We start from the raw sequence: 17,574 nt of genomic DNA, 5'->3' as shown, positions 1-17,574 counted from the left end.
ATGTAAAAAAATAAGTAAGTATTACAAAACAATTTACCGTATTTACTTAAGTAAATATTTCTATTAATACAATATTATAAAATTTTATATGCCGTAGAACGATGTAACCTACCCATTACATTTTTATAGTTCTATATTTTTATAAAATGTAACGCTCAGATTTTATTTGAAATAGGAAAACTTTTTGAACGTTCATAAATATAACCTTATGATGTTTTGACTTTTGACTTTTGATAACAAATATTGAAGTTGATAAAATTATGTGTTACAAAAAGTTTATTCATTCATCTCGTCTATGTTTAGATAACAACTAAGTGTTAGATATTAGAAATTTCGTATTGAATTAGAGAAATCATGGCAGAATTTGGTCTTGTAAGTATAATTAAATTCCTCCGTGCAAATATTACTATTGTTTGTAGCGAGACATTAGTAAAAATATTTATTCCTACCTACAGGAACATCCAAGGAACTTGATTCCTGAGCTCTGCAAACAGTTTTATCACTTAGGATGGGTCACTGGTACAGGAGGAGGAATTTCTATCAAGGAAGGGTTAGTAAGTCATTCGTTTGTATACTATTCTTCAGTATTTCAGAAGAAGGAATGGTTTATATGACCCATAATCATTAAACTATACCAATCTTGCTTCTAATATTAGAGAAAAAAAGTTTAAATATTTGAATTTTCTCTGATTTTTCTTAAGTTAGATGTGTATTCTTTGTGAATTATCGCTTACTTTAACGGTGAAAGAAAACGTGAGGAAACTGACCTGAGAAGTTCTATATAAGAATTTAGAGGATATGTGAAATTTGCCAATATACACTAGGCCTGCGTGGTAAACTAAGGCCTAATCCCTCCCTGTATACTGTCCACTGCTGAGCCCATGCCGCCTCGACTATATCAATTATGTTGCTTAGTCATACAGAAGTCTCACTAATCTAACAATATTAAAAACTAAGGTTCCCAGATTATTGGAATGTCCGGATTGCTAGATTGTGTAGATTCATAATAAATAAAATACATTTACATACTACTTATCAATGAATTTATGGTTGGTATTGTTACAGAGACAATATTTACATAGCACCTTCAGGAGTTCAGAAGGAGCGCATGCAGCCAAATGACCTGTTTGTTCAGACCATTGATGATGTTGACTTGGAGTTACCTCCACCAGAGAAAAAGTAAGATTTTTCGCCATACATAATATTTTTTTTAAACAAATCATACAATTCACCTCATAATAAGTGTCTCAATTTACACAGCACTGCATGGTACCATACCCTTTCTTGTGCTATTGTCACGCTGAGACCGTTAGCACAGCAGGTGGGGGAGGTCTGGGGAATCATGGCCCATTTAAAAAGCAGAGGCATGTGTCTCTTTCCTATGATATACTTGAAATCGAGAATATTTCTATTGTTTTAGCTCAGAGACTCACTCCGACTAAAGCCGCAACTGAAGAGGGGGAAAGAAATTATCGTTCCTAGTGACAAAATCGCACACTACACCAGTGTCTGAGGCATTCAATGTTCAGCCTCTTATTTTCCCTGGAATTAGCTACAATAACCTTCAAACTTAAGCAACAGTGCTTGCTAGCAGATATAAGCATAGTTGTAGTAATGTCCATGTTTCAGATTAAAGAAAAGTCAGTGCACGCCTTTGTTTATGTTGGCGTATCGGATGCGCGACGCCGGTGCTGTCATCCACACACACTCACCGCACGCGGTCAGGTGCACACTGCTCTATGACAAAGAGTTTGTCATAACACATCAAGAGATGATAAAGGTAAATCACTACTACTTCTATTCCCTAATATTATATGCAAAAATATGTAAAGATGTTTGGCTGTTTAAAATAAATTCACTGTCAAATGCAGTTCTATGTGTAGAGCTTGAAATTTTAACAGTCTTGCTACCCTGAAAAGGTGTGCAATGGGGGCTTTTATTTGAGCAAGATTCATGCAGTCGCAGCCACAACTTAAAACTAGTTGCTAATGTATTTTATATTTTTGATTATGTAAATTATTTTTACACTCCATGCAAAAGAAAACCCCTGTAAAAAGAAGCAGCATGTGTTAAAATCGTTTGTTGGAAAGACATCTCGCCATCTCTCTTGCAAACTCACACCGTAATGCTAATTACGTCATTCTTCTCAATACAAAAATATTTAATTCCTTTGCAGGGCATAAAAGACGCCTCCTTAGGCAGGTACTTGCGGTACGACGAGAAACTAGTGGTACCTATTATAGAGAACACGCCGTTTGAGAAGGATTTAGCTTCTAGTCTTGACGAGGCGTTACGAAAGTACCCTGGGACCAGTGCAGTGCTGGTCAGAAGACATGGCGTGTATGTGTGGGGCGACACGTGGCAGCAGGCGAAAACTATGTGAGTATCACAAAAACATACAAATATATGAATTGAGAACTTCTTTTAGTTATACGAAACCAGTATAGGCAATGTAGCATAGAGAAATTGGTCAGATACTTGTGGCAAAGGGTCCATTTAACCCGAATTCTCCCGGCTTCTCTTTATGTAAAATTTATGTACAATCTAACTATCATTAAAACGTTTTGCAAACCGCATTTATGCATATTAGTAACTATATGTTGTGTCGGGTTCCCTTTTGGAAAATTTCAGCTTCGCTACGCTGTAACGATTGCCACAATTTGCAATTTAATAGCCATTTATATACAATGATTCAACACCAACACGATGTAACTAGCATGCATTGTCAACTATTTTCTATGTGGCGATCATTCATTGAAATTTTCATCAATTATTTGACACATTTTTGGGTCCTCCGAGCCGGATATGGAACAGTATTCTGCGAAATTATAGTTTAATGTACACGCTTTACAAACTTAATTTTTTCAGTAGTTACGATCCCATTAAAGCTAATAATTTTACTATTTTGTCGAAGCAAGGCTGCAGTTTACTGCATTCTAATCTTCAGAAAGTACCATTCCCGTTCTGCTGTCATTGATTATATAATTTGTTTCAGGACCGAATGCTACGACTATTTATTTGAAATGGCTGTAGAAATGAAGAAACTGGGTCTAGATCCCGCCTTCAATCCTGAATCGGTTCAAAATGGAAAATAATACATTTTACAAACTATACTTGAAAAGCGATTACACCGTCTACGCTTTTATTTGCTTTATATATTAAGCTATAGACAGTCTTCCCAAAAAAAATGTTAATAATATTATTAGTAGTAAGAAATAAGGTGTATACACTAAACATAGGTAATAATTTTTTCGAATTATATTTTTGATTGTTGAAGACGTTTTTTTTACTGCCTAATACTTTTACAATAAAACAAATACATTATTTTTGTTCTACTCTCTACTCTAGTAACTGAGCACCTTATTTTAATAACCTTTGCTTCACTGTCATTATTAACTACCATCTTGTCCTAATATTTAATTTCAATTTGGAGTAAATAATACCGTTTCAAACTTTTTAGCCTAATTAGACGGAAACTCGCTTGCTAGACACTAAGAGCCACGTCTGCTCACTTTCTACCAAGAATAGGTTAGCCCAGAACTTAGAGAGAACTGTCAATAATATCCATAGATTTCTAAGTAAAGCAAGCTTGTTAAAGTAAAACACGCCATCAGAAAACACCGTATTTATTGAAACACATTGGTCTTCCCATCCTCACGCAGCAATTCCAACAAGATACTGTTTGATATCAAACTAACATCCCTAACTTTATCGCCCTTCTCTTTTTGAGTTTTAATCGTCTTTCTACATATTCCGTGAATGCTTGACACGCATTTCTTCATTATGAGATCTTTGATATCTTTTAATTCGGCTTTTGTAAGTATATTCTCATCAAAGTTATCGAATTTCAATGGTGGATATTCTTTTATGGCCATTTCGTACAAAGTGATTAGATTTATTGTAGTGCTGTTTCTATTAGCATTTATCGATTGGTTACGTCTAAGCACGATCCTAAGATCTTCTAAATAAGATTTGTTTTCGGGAATCTCTCCGTCGATTATCTCGATTTCTTTCTCACTTAATTTCTTTAGATCCTCGTCTTCTAAATTGAATTTTCTTTTCACTTCTGATGGCATTCGTGTGGCCACGGTTTCATCTGAGGGTAAAAATTAAGAACTAAAGACACATTATGAAAGGAGTCGTCGGATATTGTATAAGAATTAATGACGTTTTATACGTGTTAAACCTAAATTACGGTGTATGTTCACCCTACTGAATTCGACATGCTATAAGTACGTATCTAGTCAGCCGGCTGTAGAAAATGTCGTAGCTATAGGTACCTAGCAAAATGGGCGACTAGTAAATCGTAACATTAGTTAAAATTTCATTTAACAATACTTCAAATTGTATTACTATCATTTACTTATAAATCCAAATATCTCGTATCTAAAATACCTGACTTATAAATCATCGCTAAAACCTTTTCTATTAATAAAACCTCATACCTCTCTCTCGTTCTCCGTCTATACTTTCAAAAGGTTTCACAGAAAAGAAAGCTCTCATTTTTTCAGCTGGAGTCTCCAAGTCACCAGTAGACGATTCATCATAAATATCGTACTCCACACAGACTATCTTCTCCGTCAATTTCCTTAATTCTACGTTGTTCTTCTTGTATCTTGAAAATTTTTCAGCGATCACTTTTACCCTGGGCACGTCCGATATGCGTATGTTTTGAGGTAATATCTCTTGAAATGTTACTGTAGACGAACCTAGAAGATGCGAACCAATTTTTTTTTATATATTAGCTTAGATTACCTACTATCTTGGATCAACTACACCAGGCTTGCCTGATCCAAAACCTTTTCACATTTTGGACTGCAATTAAGAAATGCGTTGGGAAGTTGTCATAGACACACAGTAAAGTGTATACCTAACGTACCTCAGACTCCACGAACATTTCCCTTCCTCCACTCCGCCCATCTGAAAGGAGGTTCCAATCTTTCCACCACACATCCTCCCCTAATTATACCCTCCTAACTTTCCTCCGAACCCCTGCAGTCGCTCAGCCGGGGGATTTCAGTATCGCGTTCGCAGTTGTCCCCCGGTCTAGACTGCAGGGTCTCTTACAAAAAAAACTACACCAAACCAAAAGAATTGACCGACTACCGATCTATGAAAAAAAAGGTGGATAGGGGCTATATTGTTTGGCTTCCCACAAGTCTATACGAAGCTTGTAAAATTGAAATGACGCAATATCATATTATATAAAAATGTACAAACTTTTCTGTGTTCCCTTGTCCCTGATGATGTACTTATCGAGATCTTCGGTGTTGTCAATGCTCTGCCATTGCGACCCGTCTAGCGTCTCCACATACGTCGGCAACATAAGTTCAGGATCGACATACTGCGAACCATTTTCTATCTTCGTGCAACTACCGCAGAGTACTTTTTTCAATTCCCGTAACTGCTTTATGGTATCTGGTATTATAGGTTCGAAGCCGTACTGATCGCGGATTAATAGTTGGTACTGAAAAATAAACGTGGCATCACGCCCTATTCTTCAGGTAGATAGTGATGTGACAACCATCTTTCACTAAAACACATCAGAGATCGTTTCAATTAATCTATAAGATGCCCCGATTTTTTTCATGACCCATGTTTCAGTTTGAATTATTCATCAGGTAAACAGGGATGTTACCTTTTTCCATTAGGACATATCAGATAATATATAAAATACCCCGGATTTTTTCCATGGGCCATGTTTCGGTTTGGCTTCAGAAAGTTATGGCATCTCTACAGCTTGTAAACCAAAAGTCAGGCGTCCCTACTCCCTACCTGATCAGCATCGCCTTCCGTAAGCTGCGCAAAGTCCTCTTGCTCGGGAGTCACATGACAGCACCTGTTGGTCATAGGCGGTGAGTCCCGCCGGTGCCTCGGCACGTATATTTCCTCAAGCTCCGACCCATTGCGGGACCTCACGGACCTAAACCTTCCTTCGCTGTCGTTCCGCCGCGGCAACCTAGTTCCATACCTACGTTGATTTCTGTTCATTTCTTAGCATATTTTGTACAAAAATTTTACATGATTTTTTTAATTTTGACAATGACGGTTTTGAAATTTGGTAAAATATAAATTTATCTGTGGTCGGTTATACATATATTATAATTCTCTTTGGTTATACAACTTCAAGTTTGTGTTATACTCGACAAGGTATTGCAAAGAGAATTATAATATATATGGAAAAGGTATTGCATAAAAAAAGTTATATTTTAATGACAAAATGGTTTTGAAATAAACTAAAATAACACTTAATACTTGTGCTGATATTATTATCTTTGATATTAGTGTAAAATTTTTATTTACAACTTAACTAGGGTCTGACTAACGGGCAAAAAAAGACACTTGATTTATAAAACGTATTTATTTCGTATTTCATACATCTCGCCGCCGCCCAGTAAGGCGTCCTAAAGCTTTATAACAAATATTCCTCTTGCTCAGTATTTTCTTTTCCTTTGGTTTTGTTCTTCTTAGGCAACGACACTTTGTTGTGTACGCGATCTACATGTCTTTTGAGGTCACTGGGGCTTACGAAGGCTTTCTCGCACACAGAACATTTATGAGGCCGAATATTGAGGTGGATCTGCAAAGAAAAATAATATAATTAATATAAATACTTTATTTCAATACTTTTTAGAGGTATAACATAAAGAAGCATTCTTAAGTTCGCGACAATGTTACGAGGTTCCCTAAGATAATCGGGGGTATTTTTCATTGCTAACAGTAGGGCGTGTTAAGATATCACGAATGACGTGTGCGTGCGCATGATATAAACAATAAGTACGTTATTATAAGTTAGGTCATGCTATTATCAATTAGTACGTTATATCAGTTGGGGGTAGGGCTTAGCAGGCGTCAGCACAACGCTGCAATCCGGTATAAAATAAGAAAATGTATAAGTGAAGCTGCTCTCCCAGTGACCGCCCTGAAAGGAGATTTGTAACCCGTTAGTGGGTAGTCCTCAGCATGGTCACTTAATTTCAAAGGGGTGCTAGCGCTCCCCTAGCAAGTCCGGTGTGTTCGTACCAGCCAACTCGTGTCGGACTAACAAACGTAAGTGATATCAGAAAAAAAGAAATGGTGGTGGATTTTTGCACTGAGACAGATACGATCCGCCCCAGCTGGTGGACGCAATACACGCACAATAACGGATTTTAGAAAGATTTTTTAGTGGTATGAAATAGAATGGTCCTATTATATAAAATGTTAGATTTGATTATAATACGCATTGCAAAAACGCCAGGAAGCACGGAAATTTCTTCTAGTTTTTACAAGTTTAATATAGTATACTTGAATGGCCCCACCAAACTCTGGATGTTATTAGCTGGCTTTTTAAAGTTACATAATTCTTTACTTTTTTAATTTTACCTCTAGCACTAAATGTCTAAATATCCTTAGTTGTAAAAGTAATTAATTATAATTGTGATTAATATGTACAACCGTTATAAGTACAACTACGTTCGCCATGTTTGCATAGTGTCCAACATAATATTGAACTTATAGTAAAGACTACACTCTCAAAATATGTTTTGATCAGGGACCTTATTCTCTATCCCGCACGTTATTTTAACAGTGCGTAACAAGCACATAACACAACGCATCATGTGTAGGACTATAGAAATTTGGCTTACAGAATACCTTTCCTCGCATATTTCTCGAAGATAACATGACATGGGCGCGTTACGCGTTTACACTATCATACAGAATAAGGGCCCTGAGTATGTTGAACTTATCATAGTGAAGACACTGTGGAAACATGTTGATCAGAGTGTGTGTACCTTCATGTGCTTGTTGTGCGCGCTGCGCGCGGCGAAGCTCTGCCCGCAGAGGCGGCAGGCGTGGCGGCGCGCGCGGCGGTGCGCGGCGGCGCGGTGCAGCGACAGCGCCTGCGCGCGCGCGAACCGCGCGCCGCACTCCGCGCACGCGAAGGGGCGCTCGCCCGTGTGCACGCGCTGGTGCGACAGCAGCAGGCACCGCAACTAACAAACAATACAAACATTTACATTTCCGTTATGCTCGCACCCTGTCACATCATGGGACAGAACGTACTTGGCGAAAAGTGGGTGCCCTAGTTGCGCCTCTGCATACCCCTTCGAGGATAAATGCGTGATGTTATGTATGTATGTTTATGTTATAAATAAAACGAATTAATCATTTTATTTTAATATAAGTTCTGCTCGCGAGGTCACCCACCTAAAAGGCTTTTCCTGCTATAAAAATCTAGAATTCACACAATGAAGGCCCTTTTAGTTCAACTTTAATACAACCTTTGTATTCTTTAATACGACCACAACATATGTACAAGATAATTTAAGAATTTGATTTTAGACGCAGTAATTTTACGTCTTATTTATTGCTATAATAAGCATTAACTCTAAACTTAATATCGGTGTGAGAATCATTAATTAAAACAATAATGAGACGAAAATGTATATAAATATTTTCAAAGCAAAGTATACAAACCCTAAACGCCTTTCCGCATGTTTCACACACAAAACGCTTCTCTTTCCCGTGATTCAACATCTTGACGGCGTACGACTCCGGGTGTTCCGACGTCATGTGCGATTCTGAACTCGCCGCTGTCCGACAACGTTTTATTACACTGCAAGAAAAACACGATTAAACAAATTTGTTCTCTTTAATATTTCTATCAGCTCATGTTAAATTATAACCAGTGATGAGCTGGATCGCTAACAAAGTATATATACTGCATGTTACATTATAAAATAAATGAACAATGAAACACTATCAAAATGATGGAAGTTCCCTATTGAGAATATTTTAAGATGTAACCAAGAATATGAACGTAATTGATAAAGGTAACACAGCCAAACATGATCCCACTTATTCATACACGTTATAAATTTAAGAAAGGAGATTTGCTGTGATAACAATTCTGTTTCTCAGCTTTGTTTATCTTACAGCCAACTGGTTTCGAGTTGTATCTCAATATTAGCCAATCACAACGGCCCTATGTCTACGCACTACGAAGGCTGCTATGCCGTCAGCACTGAGAAACAAACTTGTTATCACAGTGATGCTCCCTCCTTAAATAAATAACGTTTATGAATAAGGGAGTAAGTATCCAGTATTAACTTACATGGTTGCAATCTACGGGAAATGTTGGTGGAATGGTTCTGAACGATTGTTTTCTTGCGTGTATCTTCAAATGTGATTTCAAATCTTCTTCATTAGTGAACATTTCACGCGAATGCTTGCACCCATTACTGCAAATGAACAGAATAACTAATGACATTGAAGCAGAAAAACCATGACAAAGCTATACAGGGTGTCCCAAAAATTGTACGACAAACTTAAGATAGCTTGTAGGGTACTCTATCTAGTGGCGTAATTATAGGGTTACATGACGGGCATGATATCACAGACCTCCACTTAAGTATCCCGATTTTTTTTTTGTTTATTTTTTTGTGTTGAGAACTAATCTCGCATCGCACTTTTGGAAAGACCTAGGGCTTATATGAGGACCTTTAAAGCTCCGTCTCGTCTTGAGCCTCGCATCAAGGCTGCCACTGTATAGATACAGATTTTTCATGTTAAGAAGGTCCTATTAGATCAATTTACTAAAGACTTTTTACGGTGTAGTTACGCCACTTAAGCTTGATAAAATAACCTTTATAGAAGTGTATTATTTTCGAGATATTGTATTCTTCACAACCATGTTGCCGGCACTCGAACCCGCCAGCTCAAATAACTTATAAATTGCTAAATAGTAATAATAAACTCGTAAGTTTGTCACATCCATAGCTTACCTGACACGGTGTTTAAGGACCATGTGTTTTTTCCACGCCATTTCAGTTGCGAAGTGAACGTCACATTCTTCGCAGTTTGGGCCTTGTTTTTTATTTATTTCCTAAAAAAACATAATAATGGTTTAGAATAATACGATTTGAATTCATACTAATATTATACATGCGAAGGTTTGTGAGGATGGATGTGTATGTATGTATGTTTGTTCCTCTTTCACGAAAAAACTACCGAACGGATTTGGATGAAACTTTACAGTAATATTGGTTATACATCAGAATAACACATAGGCTACAATTTATAATGATTTTGTGTAATTTGGCCATAATATAAAGTAATATATAAAATAATAAATACGTATCAAGTAGGAAAAATAATATCCCGGAAAACTTGTTAACGCGGGCGAAGCCGCGAGCAAATATTTTATATTTTTTTTTTAATATTTTCAGTATATTTACCAGCTTATGAATCTTATTTTTGTGAAAGCGGAGACCGGTTGAGGTGGCAAATGTGTCCCCACAGAATTCACACACACACTCCAGCTGATGTTTAACTCGCTTGTGCATCAGTAAACTGTTTGGCATGCTGTGGAAATTATTATTACAATGATAAAATATCCATATATAGCTTTACCATTTTATAATAAATATAGAATAATATTGTTAGTACAATACCAGCCCTTAATATTACACTGCTGAGAACAAGCTGATAAAAAGGGTTAGGCCTTATTTCACCATGCTGACCTAGTGCCAGTTGGTAGACTAACAAATACCCTCGTAATTCTTATAGATAATTCTCACTTAGGTATATAAGTTTCTGCAAATTTGCAGTTATGGTAGAAGTGAAGGCGATAACTGTCAAACAATAGATTGTACACACTTAAAAAAGTGATTTATAAAATCAGATGTCATTAGTCATACAGGATCTCCAAAGTTACTCCACTGCACCCGATACTGTATTTAAGCGAAGTGGGGTTCCAATAGTGTTGATTGACGAGAGACATTAGATGACAGGCATCCATCACCAGTCTAAACATTTATGACGGTCTGTTTGAAACAGGATTTTTGTCTCAGCTAACTGTTCCAATCCAAATTAAACTATTTCGCACACTAATGATACTATACGGTAGTCTTTTTTCATTTTCAAAATGGGTAAGGAAAAAAATCTTTTAAAAAAAGTTGTGCCTGACTTGAGTATTCAACCCTTAGTCTCCCAATCCACTGCCCATATATGCTGCCAGCAGATCAGCAGGGTGATAAATATTGTCTCATGATGGTCAGTAACTAACTGCTACTATGCTTACCTGAATACCATGTCACAGGCATTGCAAGGATATGTCTTTCCTTTATGAAGTCTTACATGGTTTGTAGCTTGGCCGCTGAAACAATATTTAGTTTTTATATTGGGTTAAATATAATAATGATATAATAATCATTAGATATCTTCAGATTTAATTATTATGTTGTGCAGAAATGAACATAAATAAGTTAATGATACATAAACTCATTTAAATCAAAATGCTAGAATTTAATTTGGACAATTTTGACCAGTATTGCATTGGATTATTTCTGCACAATACAATTCTAACCATAGCAAGTTTGATATAGTATTCTCAAAGAGAAACCTTTAAATACTTACAAATTAAAACAAATATATGGACACAACTTGCAAATAAACTTTCTTTTGTGGCATGTAAGAATGTGCCTACTGAGAAACCTTTTAGCAGGATATCTGAAGTGACACAAATCACACTCAAAGGTACCATATGCCTGAAAATAATAGTCATAAATTGAAAATGCTTTTAACAATTGCTGTTGTTAAGATGTTACTTAGAATTGATACATCGCAAAAAACATTAGGCTGTTAAAATGGCCACATTCCTCAAGATCAAAGGTTTGGCTATTACAGTTCTTAATACCATTCTACAGGGAAAATGAATTTATAATTTTATTATTAAAACTAAGAAAACAATTCACTATGTCACTCACATCAGTGTGCTTCTTCAAATGATTTTTATATGCAGTCTCATATTCAAATCCCCTGTAACATAACTCACATTTGTGTGGGCATACATTGTAATTATATGATTCTTTCCTAAGCAACATTTCTTTTTTTGCCTCTTCTGGCGTCAACAATACTACAGTACCAAAATCCTCATAAAACTTGATATCAAATTCATTGTACTTCTTTTTGAACTTTCTTTTTAGAGTCTTTGAGAAGCTTATTTAAAGGTTCAAAGTCAGAAGAATCACTTGCATCCTGTTTATTTACATTATCGGTTATTTTTCTTTTCCTTGTGTTTATTTTTTTCTTTGCTTTAGTTGGTTTGTTGATTTTGTTTAAAGCTTTTTTATTTTCTTTCATAGATATACTAGTGTCTGAAGAATTATTGTCATTTGTAAATTCAGTAGCATTTGAAATTTTGTTATATTCTTTTGTTGTTATAACACTTTTTGAGTTTTCATTATTTTCTTTAGGAGACTCACAAAGGTCTGAATAGACACTTTCTTCTTCTGATTCAAGATATTCTTCTATCATTTCACACTCATCACCACAATCATATTCCTGTGTAATTTCTGCAGTCTGTCTATTATGAATATTTTCATTTTCTTCTGTTTGTATATTGTTGCTCACCATAGTGACATAATTTTTATTAACTCCATTCTTTGATTGGCAGTTTTGAACTTCATCAACTGTTTGATTTATTTCACTATTGTGTGTACTATGTATCTTGTTATCTATACTTTCAACACTTGCAATTTCCTTTGATTCCTTTTCACTGTCAAATTCATTATTTGTCAAAATCATAGAAGAAAATGATAATTTTGATGATAATTTCAGAATTTTACGATCAACATTTTTGAATATCTCTTCGGTTATCTGAAAAAGAACATTACATTAAAAAAAGCACAATAGTATTTACACATTATTATATCATAAATTTGTATTTATCTTAAGCCTATTTTATATGGGATATTGTTGCTGCTGTTTACGAACAAGTGTTAACCATCAAAATCAGCTGCTTGTATCCAGGTTCATGATTATACTGAAACACTTACATCAGGGTCATCCTCCACCAATGTAGACAATATAAACTGTGCTTTTCGACATCTCAACTTGAACTCTTGAAATTTGCATACCAATCTGGCACATTCAAAACAAACATAACTGTATTTCTCAAAAGTCTGAAATATAAATGAAACCTCTCTGTTTATCAATGTCAAAGTGAGAAAATTGTTAAAAAGTATGTTTACTTTTTTTATACTCATTTTAATGAATTTGTAGTGAGTATTAGATAAGTTTCTAAAACTACGTTAATATGACTCATTTTTCAAGGACCCTTTATCAAGGACTCTTACTGACCATAGTTAAATCATTATCCCATTTACAAAAGTTATAAGCAATTTGCTTCTTTTCAATTTTTTCAAGCTAAACTTATGTTGCGTAGTTAAAATACATACATGATCTGATTATTAAACTTTTTAACTTACAGGAATTCCGAGAAAACGCGAAAATATTTGTCCCAATGTGCATATAGATTTACTTGTAGGCTTTGTAGATAAATAAAATAATTTCACATCGGTCACTAAACACGCCGAACAGCATTTGAAATTACTCATGATTAACTGTTATTTCGGAATATCCTGTTATGTTCTCTGATGCACTAAATAATGTAATAAATCTTTGTTTTGTGTATAAATTCAGTTTCAGTGAAAGAATCCCACAAGTCAAAAATGTTCTGTTTACAAGGTGAAACATAAGAAACTTCTTCAAAGATTGTTCTTCGTCAATTCAATAAGTCGATAGTTTTTTTTATGGTTGTGGCAAAAAGGGGTTATCAAAGAATATTTATAACACTACAAAAATGCGTGTCTTGAAGTAAATAATATAAGAGTACTGCGCAACAAATATACTAGTAACGCGCAAAGCCCGCCATCAGAATAAACGAGACGCCATTTTGCAAAATGTCATACTTGACATAAGTCATAGGCTGGACATATTTTTTTTCGGTTCTGAATTCAGATCTGACCTACGCTCTGAATTTCATTCTTAACGCCGCGCCGTGGCTCATCCTTCACTCAGTTTATGACGGTGGTGATTCCCAATTAAATTTCGGCCAAGGCGACCAATCTCAACTAAGTACGCAGGAGATATTGTAGTGCACAAACGTGTGCGCAATACACGGGGGAACTCTTTGTTCCTTCACTATCATAGTCCGGTAAGACGCAAGGAGAATTTTTTAGACACTTTTCCTGCCCTCACACCCACCACAACTATTGTAAGCCAGAATCAGCAGTGGCACGCATTTTATGACATCGAGCGGTGAAACTCGGCGAGTCTCAGGGGAAAATGTTTTTATCTCGAAACGAAATTAATAAAATAGAAAGATAGAGAAGAGTTGCAAATATTAATTGTCCACTTTCCTTCATAGCATAGGGGGAAAAATAATGAACCAAAGAGGCAATTAATATCTTTTTATTCAAACACGAGCCGCGGCTTGTCATGTTAAATTATTTACATATAATATGCTAACCACTCAAGCAAGCGTTTGATGCGAACTGCGTTAAACGGTATTGTTATCGGCAACACGCTCCCGTATTGACGGTACTTTGATACGCGCCAAAAAAAAACTTATTCTATAGTTAGGAATGGGCATGGACATGGGGTAAGGATAATAAAATACGATACGAGTAATTCTGTCATGAAATGGTACTTGTAGCTTGTACTTTTATTATATACTGAAATGTAATATTAATAGGTAATAATATTACATTTCAGTATATAATAAAATTATTCAAAAATAAAATTCCTTTGTAGTATAATATATTTTAATACTGAGGTAGATAGGTAATTTATAAAATACTAAATAAAATAGTTAAAATCATTATGAAACTCCAGTAGGATAAAACACATTAACGCATTAGTATTGCAAAATATAAGATATTACTCATAAGGTCAACTTATGTGTATTGGGCCGCCTTTTCAGTGTTTTTCCGTTTGCTTCTGTCCTTTTTCGGCCATGGAACTTTATTATGGACGTATTTTATATGCAATTTGCGGTCGCAGGGATTAATGAAGCCTTTGTCACATATTGTACATTTGTGTGGACGTATGTTGAGGTGAGCCTGCAATAAGAAAAATAATATTTAAGTATTTCATTGACGCTATGCTATTAAGTATACTGGGTGTAAGAACATTTTCTATCACAAAGACCTAGTGTTAAGAATCACTAGCATTACCACCTGTCTGTTTTTGGTTAGTGGTTCTCTTATACTTTACATAGTCCGTATTATCGGATATCTATATATATATAAAAAATCAATTGCTGTTCGTTAGTCTCGCTAAAACTCGAGAACGGCTGAACGGATTTATCTTATCTTGGTCTTGAATTATTCGTGGAGGTCTAGGGAAGATTTAAAAGGTGAGAAAAATTCGAATAATTGCCGGGAAAATCCTCAAAACAGCATTTTTCTATTTCCCATACAAACGTTTTCTAACTAATACGTAGAGTCAATTTGAGCTTTATTGCTATTGTATAAAGTTCACTGTTGTCTAAGCAATGTAGGTGTGTTCCTAACATCAAAGCAGTGTGCGTTGGAGCACAGAATATAATAATGTAATGTCGCGTTCTGAAACTCAACAAAAGTGATATCGCGGACCCGACTAAATTGAACAGTCGCAAAATTTAATATATCATTAGTTATTTGGTTGGCTTCACGATATTATTTCTTTTGTTATACTTTAAAATGCATGTTTTCGTTATGGACAATTTTTGAGCTACTTTTGCATATCTATACTTATAATAAATTTGTAGAGAGGTCAATTCTGTACATGAAATATATTTCCAAAAATAACTGGGGGTGATTAGGGGATCGATACTGATGCCAAAAATGCAATTAGTAAAATTTTTGTCTGTCTGTCTGTATAACCGTTATAGAAACAAAAACTACTCGACGGATTTTAACTTAACTTGGTACAATTATTTTTCATACTCCTGAGCTGGTTATAGTATACTTTTCATCACGCTACAATTAATAGGAGCATAGCAGTGATGGAAAATGTTGGGAAAACGGGAGAAGTTACTCCATTTTTAAGCTCCCGTCATTTCGTGTGCAACCTTAATGGTTAAAAGTTCCTTCGATTTCACCAGGATCCCATCATCAGACCCTGACCGGACAATCGGACCACCTGCATACCACCATAAATTAAAAAAACATCCCGACAAATTGAGCACCTTCTCCATTTTTGAAACCCGAAATCCACGCGGGCGAAGCTGCGGGCGGAAGCTAGTATGCAATAAATGTAAATGTTACCGACCCGCACTCCGCGCACGCGTGCGGCCGCTCGCCCGCGTGCGCGCGCTGGTGTGGGTGTGTGGGTGTGTGGGTACCTTCATGTGCTTGTTGAGTCCGCTGCGGTGCGTGAAGGAGCGCGCGCAGAGGCGGCAGGCGAGGCGCGCGCGGCGCTCGTGGTGGAGCGCGCGGTGCGCCGCGAGCGCGCCCGCCGCGCCGAACCGCGACCCGCACTCCGCGCACGCGTGCGGCCGCTCGCCCGCGTGCGCGCGCTGGTGTGGGTGTGTGGGTGTGTGGGTGTGTGGGTACCTTCATGTGCTTGTTGAGTCCGCTGCGGTGCGTGAAGGAGCGCGCGCAGAGGCGGCAGGCGAGGCGCGCGCGGCGCTCGTGGTGGAGCGCGCGGTGCGCCGCGAGCGCGCCCGCCGCGCCGAACCGCGACCCGCACTCCGCGCACGCGTGCGGCCGCTCGCCCGCGTGCGCGCGCTGGTGTGGGTGTGTGGGTGTGTGGGTGTGTGGGTACCTTCATGTGCTTGTTGAGTCCGCTGCGGTGCGTGAAGGAGCGCGCGCAGAGGCGGCAGGCGAGGCGCGCGCGGCGCTGAGCGCGCGGTGCGCCGCGAGCGCGCCCGCCGCGCCGAACCGCGACCCGCACTCCGCGCACGCGTGCGGCCGCTCGCCCGCGTGCGCGCGCTGGTGTGGGTGTGTGGGTGTGTGGGTGTGTGGGTACCTTCATGTGCTTGTTGAGTCCGCTGCGGTGCGTGAAGGAGCGCGCGCAGAGGCGGCAGGCGAGGCGCGCGCGGCGCTCGTGGTGGAGCGCGCGGTGCGCCGCGAGCGCGCCCGCCGCGCCGAACCGCGACCCGCACTCCGCGCACGCGTGCGGCCGCTCGCCCGCGTGCGCGCGCTGGTGTGGGTGTGTGGGTGTGTGGGTACCTTCATGTGCTTGTTGAGTCCGCTGCGGTGCGTGAAGGAGCGCGCGCAGAGGCGGCAGGCGAGGCGCGCGCGGCGCTCGTGGTGGAGCGCGCGGTGCGCCGCGAGCGCGCCCGCCGCGCCGAACCGCGACCCGCACTCCGCGCACGCGTGCGGCCGCTCGCCACGCGTGCGCGCGCTGGTGTGGGTGTGTGGGTGTGTGGGTGTGTGGGTACCTTCATGTGCTTGTTGAGTCCGCTGCGGTGCGTGAAGGAGCGCGCGCAGAGGCAGCAGGCGAGGCGCGCGCGGCGCTCGTGGTGGAGCGCGCGGTGCGCCGCGAGCGCGCCCGCCGCGCCGAACCGCGACCCGCACTCCGCGCACGCGTGCGGCCGCTCGCCCGCGTGCGCGCGCTGGTGTGGGTGTGTGGGTGTGTGGGTGTGTGGGTGTGTGGGTACCTTCATGTGCTTGTTGAGTCCGCTGCGGTGCGTGAAGGAGCGCGCGCAGAGGCGGCAGGCGAGGCGCGCGCGGCGCTCGTGGTGGAGCGCGCGGTGCGCCGCGAGCGCGCCCGCCGCGCCGAACCGCGACCCGCACTCCGCACACGCGTGCGGCCGCTCGC

General features: G+C 39.0%; 4 protein-coding genes across 5 annotated transcripts; 1 reads left to right on the top strand and 3 right to left on the bottom strand.

Moving 5' to 3' along the window:
• The first annotated feature begins 202 nt into the window (after nt 1-202).
• On the top strand, nt 203-3,276 carry LOC115440770 (probable methylthioribulose-1-phosphate dehydratase). Of its 2 annotated transcripts, none has more exons than XM_037440395.1 (6): nt 203-372; nt 456-550; nt 1,051-1,179; nt 1,630-1,780; nt 2,177-2,379; nt 2,996-3,276. In XM_037440395.1, the coding sequence occupies exons 1-6, from the start codon at nt 355-357 to the stop codon at nt 3,093-3,095; spliced, it is 696 nt and encodes a 231-aa protein (XP_037296292.1). In that variant the 5' UTR covers nt 203-354; the 3' UTR covers nt 3,096-3,276. The 2 variants fall into 2 exon arrangements, with proteins under 2 accessions (XP_037296292.1, XP_030021085.2); XM_030165225.2 differs by having other exon boundaries at nt 1,066-1,179; nt 2,996-3,135.
• A 334-nt stretch (nt 3,277-3,610) lies between these two features.
• Nucleotides 3,611-6,094, bottom strand: LOC115441377. The gene is made up of 4 exons (XM_037440394.1): nt 5,776-6,094; nt 5,221-5,467; nt 4,446-4,709; nt 3,611-4,096 (listed from the first exon to the last, which is right to left on the bottom strand). Exons 1-4 carry the CDS (start codon nt 5,989-5,991, stop codon nt 3,627-3,629), a joined length of 1,197 nt encoding a protein of 398 aa, XP_037296291.1. The 5' UTR covers nt 5,992-6,094; the 3' UTR covers nt 3,611-3,626.
• A 248-nt stretch (nt 6,095-6,342) lies between these two features.
• Nucleotides 6,343-8,558, bottom strand: LOC119189789 (zinc finger protein 420-like). The gene is made up of 3 exons (XM_037440396.1): nt 8,461-8,558; nt 7,776-7,976; nt 6,343-6,580 (listed from the first exon to the last, which is right to left on the bottom strand). Exons 1-3 carry the CDS (start codon nt 8,554-8,556, stop codon nt 6,413-6,415), a joined length of 465 nt encoding a protein of 154 aa, XP_037296293.1. The 5' UTR covers nt 8,557-8,558; the 3' UTR covers nt 6,343-6,412.
• A 6,165-nt stretch (nt 8,559-14,723) lies between these two features.
• On the bottom strand, nt 14,724-17,419 carry LOC119189829 (zinc finger protein 771-like). Its single transcript, XM_037440483.1, has 6 exons — nt 17,195-17,419; nt 16,780-16,953; nt 16,623-16,742; nt 16,365-16,538; nt 16,154-16,327; nt 14,724-14,888 (listed from the first exon to the last, which is right to left on the bottom strand). Exons 1-6 carry the CDS (start codon nt 17,417-17,419, stop codon nt 14,724-14,726), a joined length of 1,032 nt encoding a protein of 343 aa, XP_037296380.1.
• Nucleotides 17,420-17,574: the final 155 nt, after the last annotated feature.

The sequence above is a fragment of the Manduca sexta genome, chromosome 19 (assembly GCF_014839805.1).
Source record: "Manduca sexta isolate Smith_Timp_Sample1 chromosome 19, JHU_Msex_v1.0, whole genome shotgun sequence".
Taxonomy (NCBI): domain Eukaryota; kingdom Metazoa; phylum Arthropoda; class Insecta; order Lepidoptera; family Sphingidae; genus Manduca; species Manduca sexta.
This window is presented reverse-complemented; position numbering and strand designations above follow the sequence as displayed.

Coding starts and splice junctions, on each gene's coding strand:
- LOC115440770 (XM_037440395.1), top strand. Junction 1,180..1,629: donor TTACCTCCACCAGAGAAAAA/GTAAGATTTTTC, acceptor TCCATGTTTCAG/ATTAAAGAAAAGTCAGTGCA. Junction 2,380..2,995: donor TGGCAGCAGGCGAAAACTAT/GTGAGTATCACA, acceptor AATTTGTTTCAG/GACCGAATGCTACGACTATT.
- LOC115441377 (XM_037440394.1), bottom strand. CDS start 5,991: ATGAACAGAAATCAACGTAGGTATGGAACTAGGTTGCCGCGGCGGAAC. Junction 5,468..5,775: donor CGGAAGGCGATGCTGATCAG/GTAGGGAGTAGG, acceptor TTTATTTTTCAG/TACCAACTATTAATCCGCGA. Junction 4,097..4,445: donor AGACGGAGAACGAGAGAGAG/GTATGAGGTTTT, acceptor TTTTACCCTCAG/ATGAAACCGTGGCCACACGA.
- LOC119189789 (XM_037440396.1), bottom strand. CDS start 8,556: ATGACGTCGGAACACCCGGAGTCGTACGCCGTCAAGATGTTGAATCAC. Junction 7,977..8,460: donor CATGCGGAAAGGCGTTTAGG/GTTTGTATACTT, acceptor ATTGTTTGTTAG/TTGCGGTGCCTGCTGCTGTC. Junction 6,581..7,775: donor CGCACAACAAGCACATGAAG/GTACACACACTC, acceptor TTTTCTTTGCAG/ATCCACCTCAATATTCGGCC.
- LOC119189829 (XM_037440483.1), bottom strand. CDS start 17,419: ATGAAGGTACCCACACACCCACACACCCACACACCCACACACCCACAC. Junction 16,954..17,194: donor GACTCAACAAGCACATGAAG/GTACCCACACAC, acceptor CACCCACACCAG/CGCGCGCACGCGGGCGAGCG. Junction 16,539..16,622: donor GCGCCTCGCCTGCCGCCTCT/GCGCGCGCTCCT, acceptor CACCCACACCAG/CGCGCGCACGCGGGCGAGCG.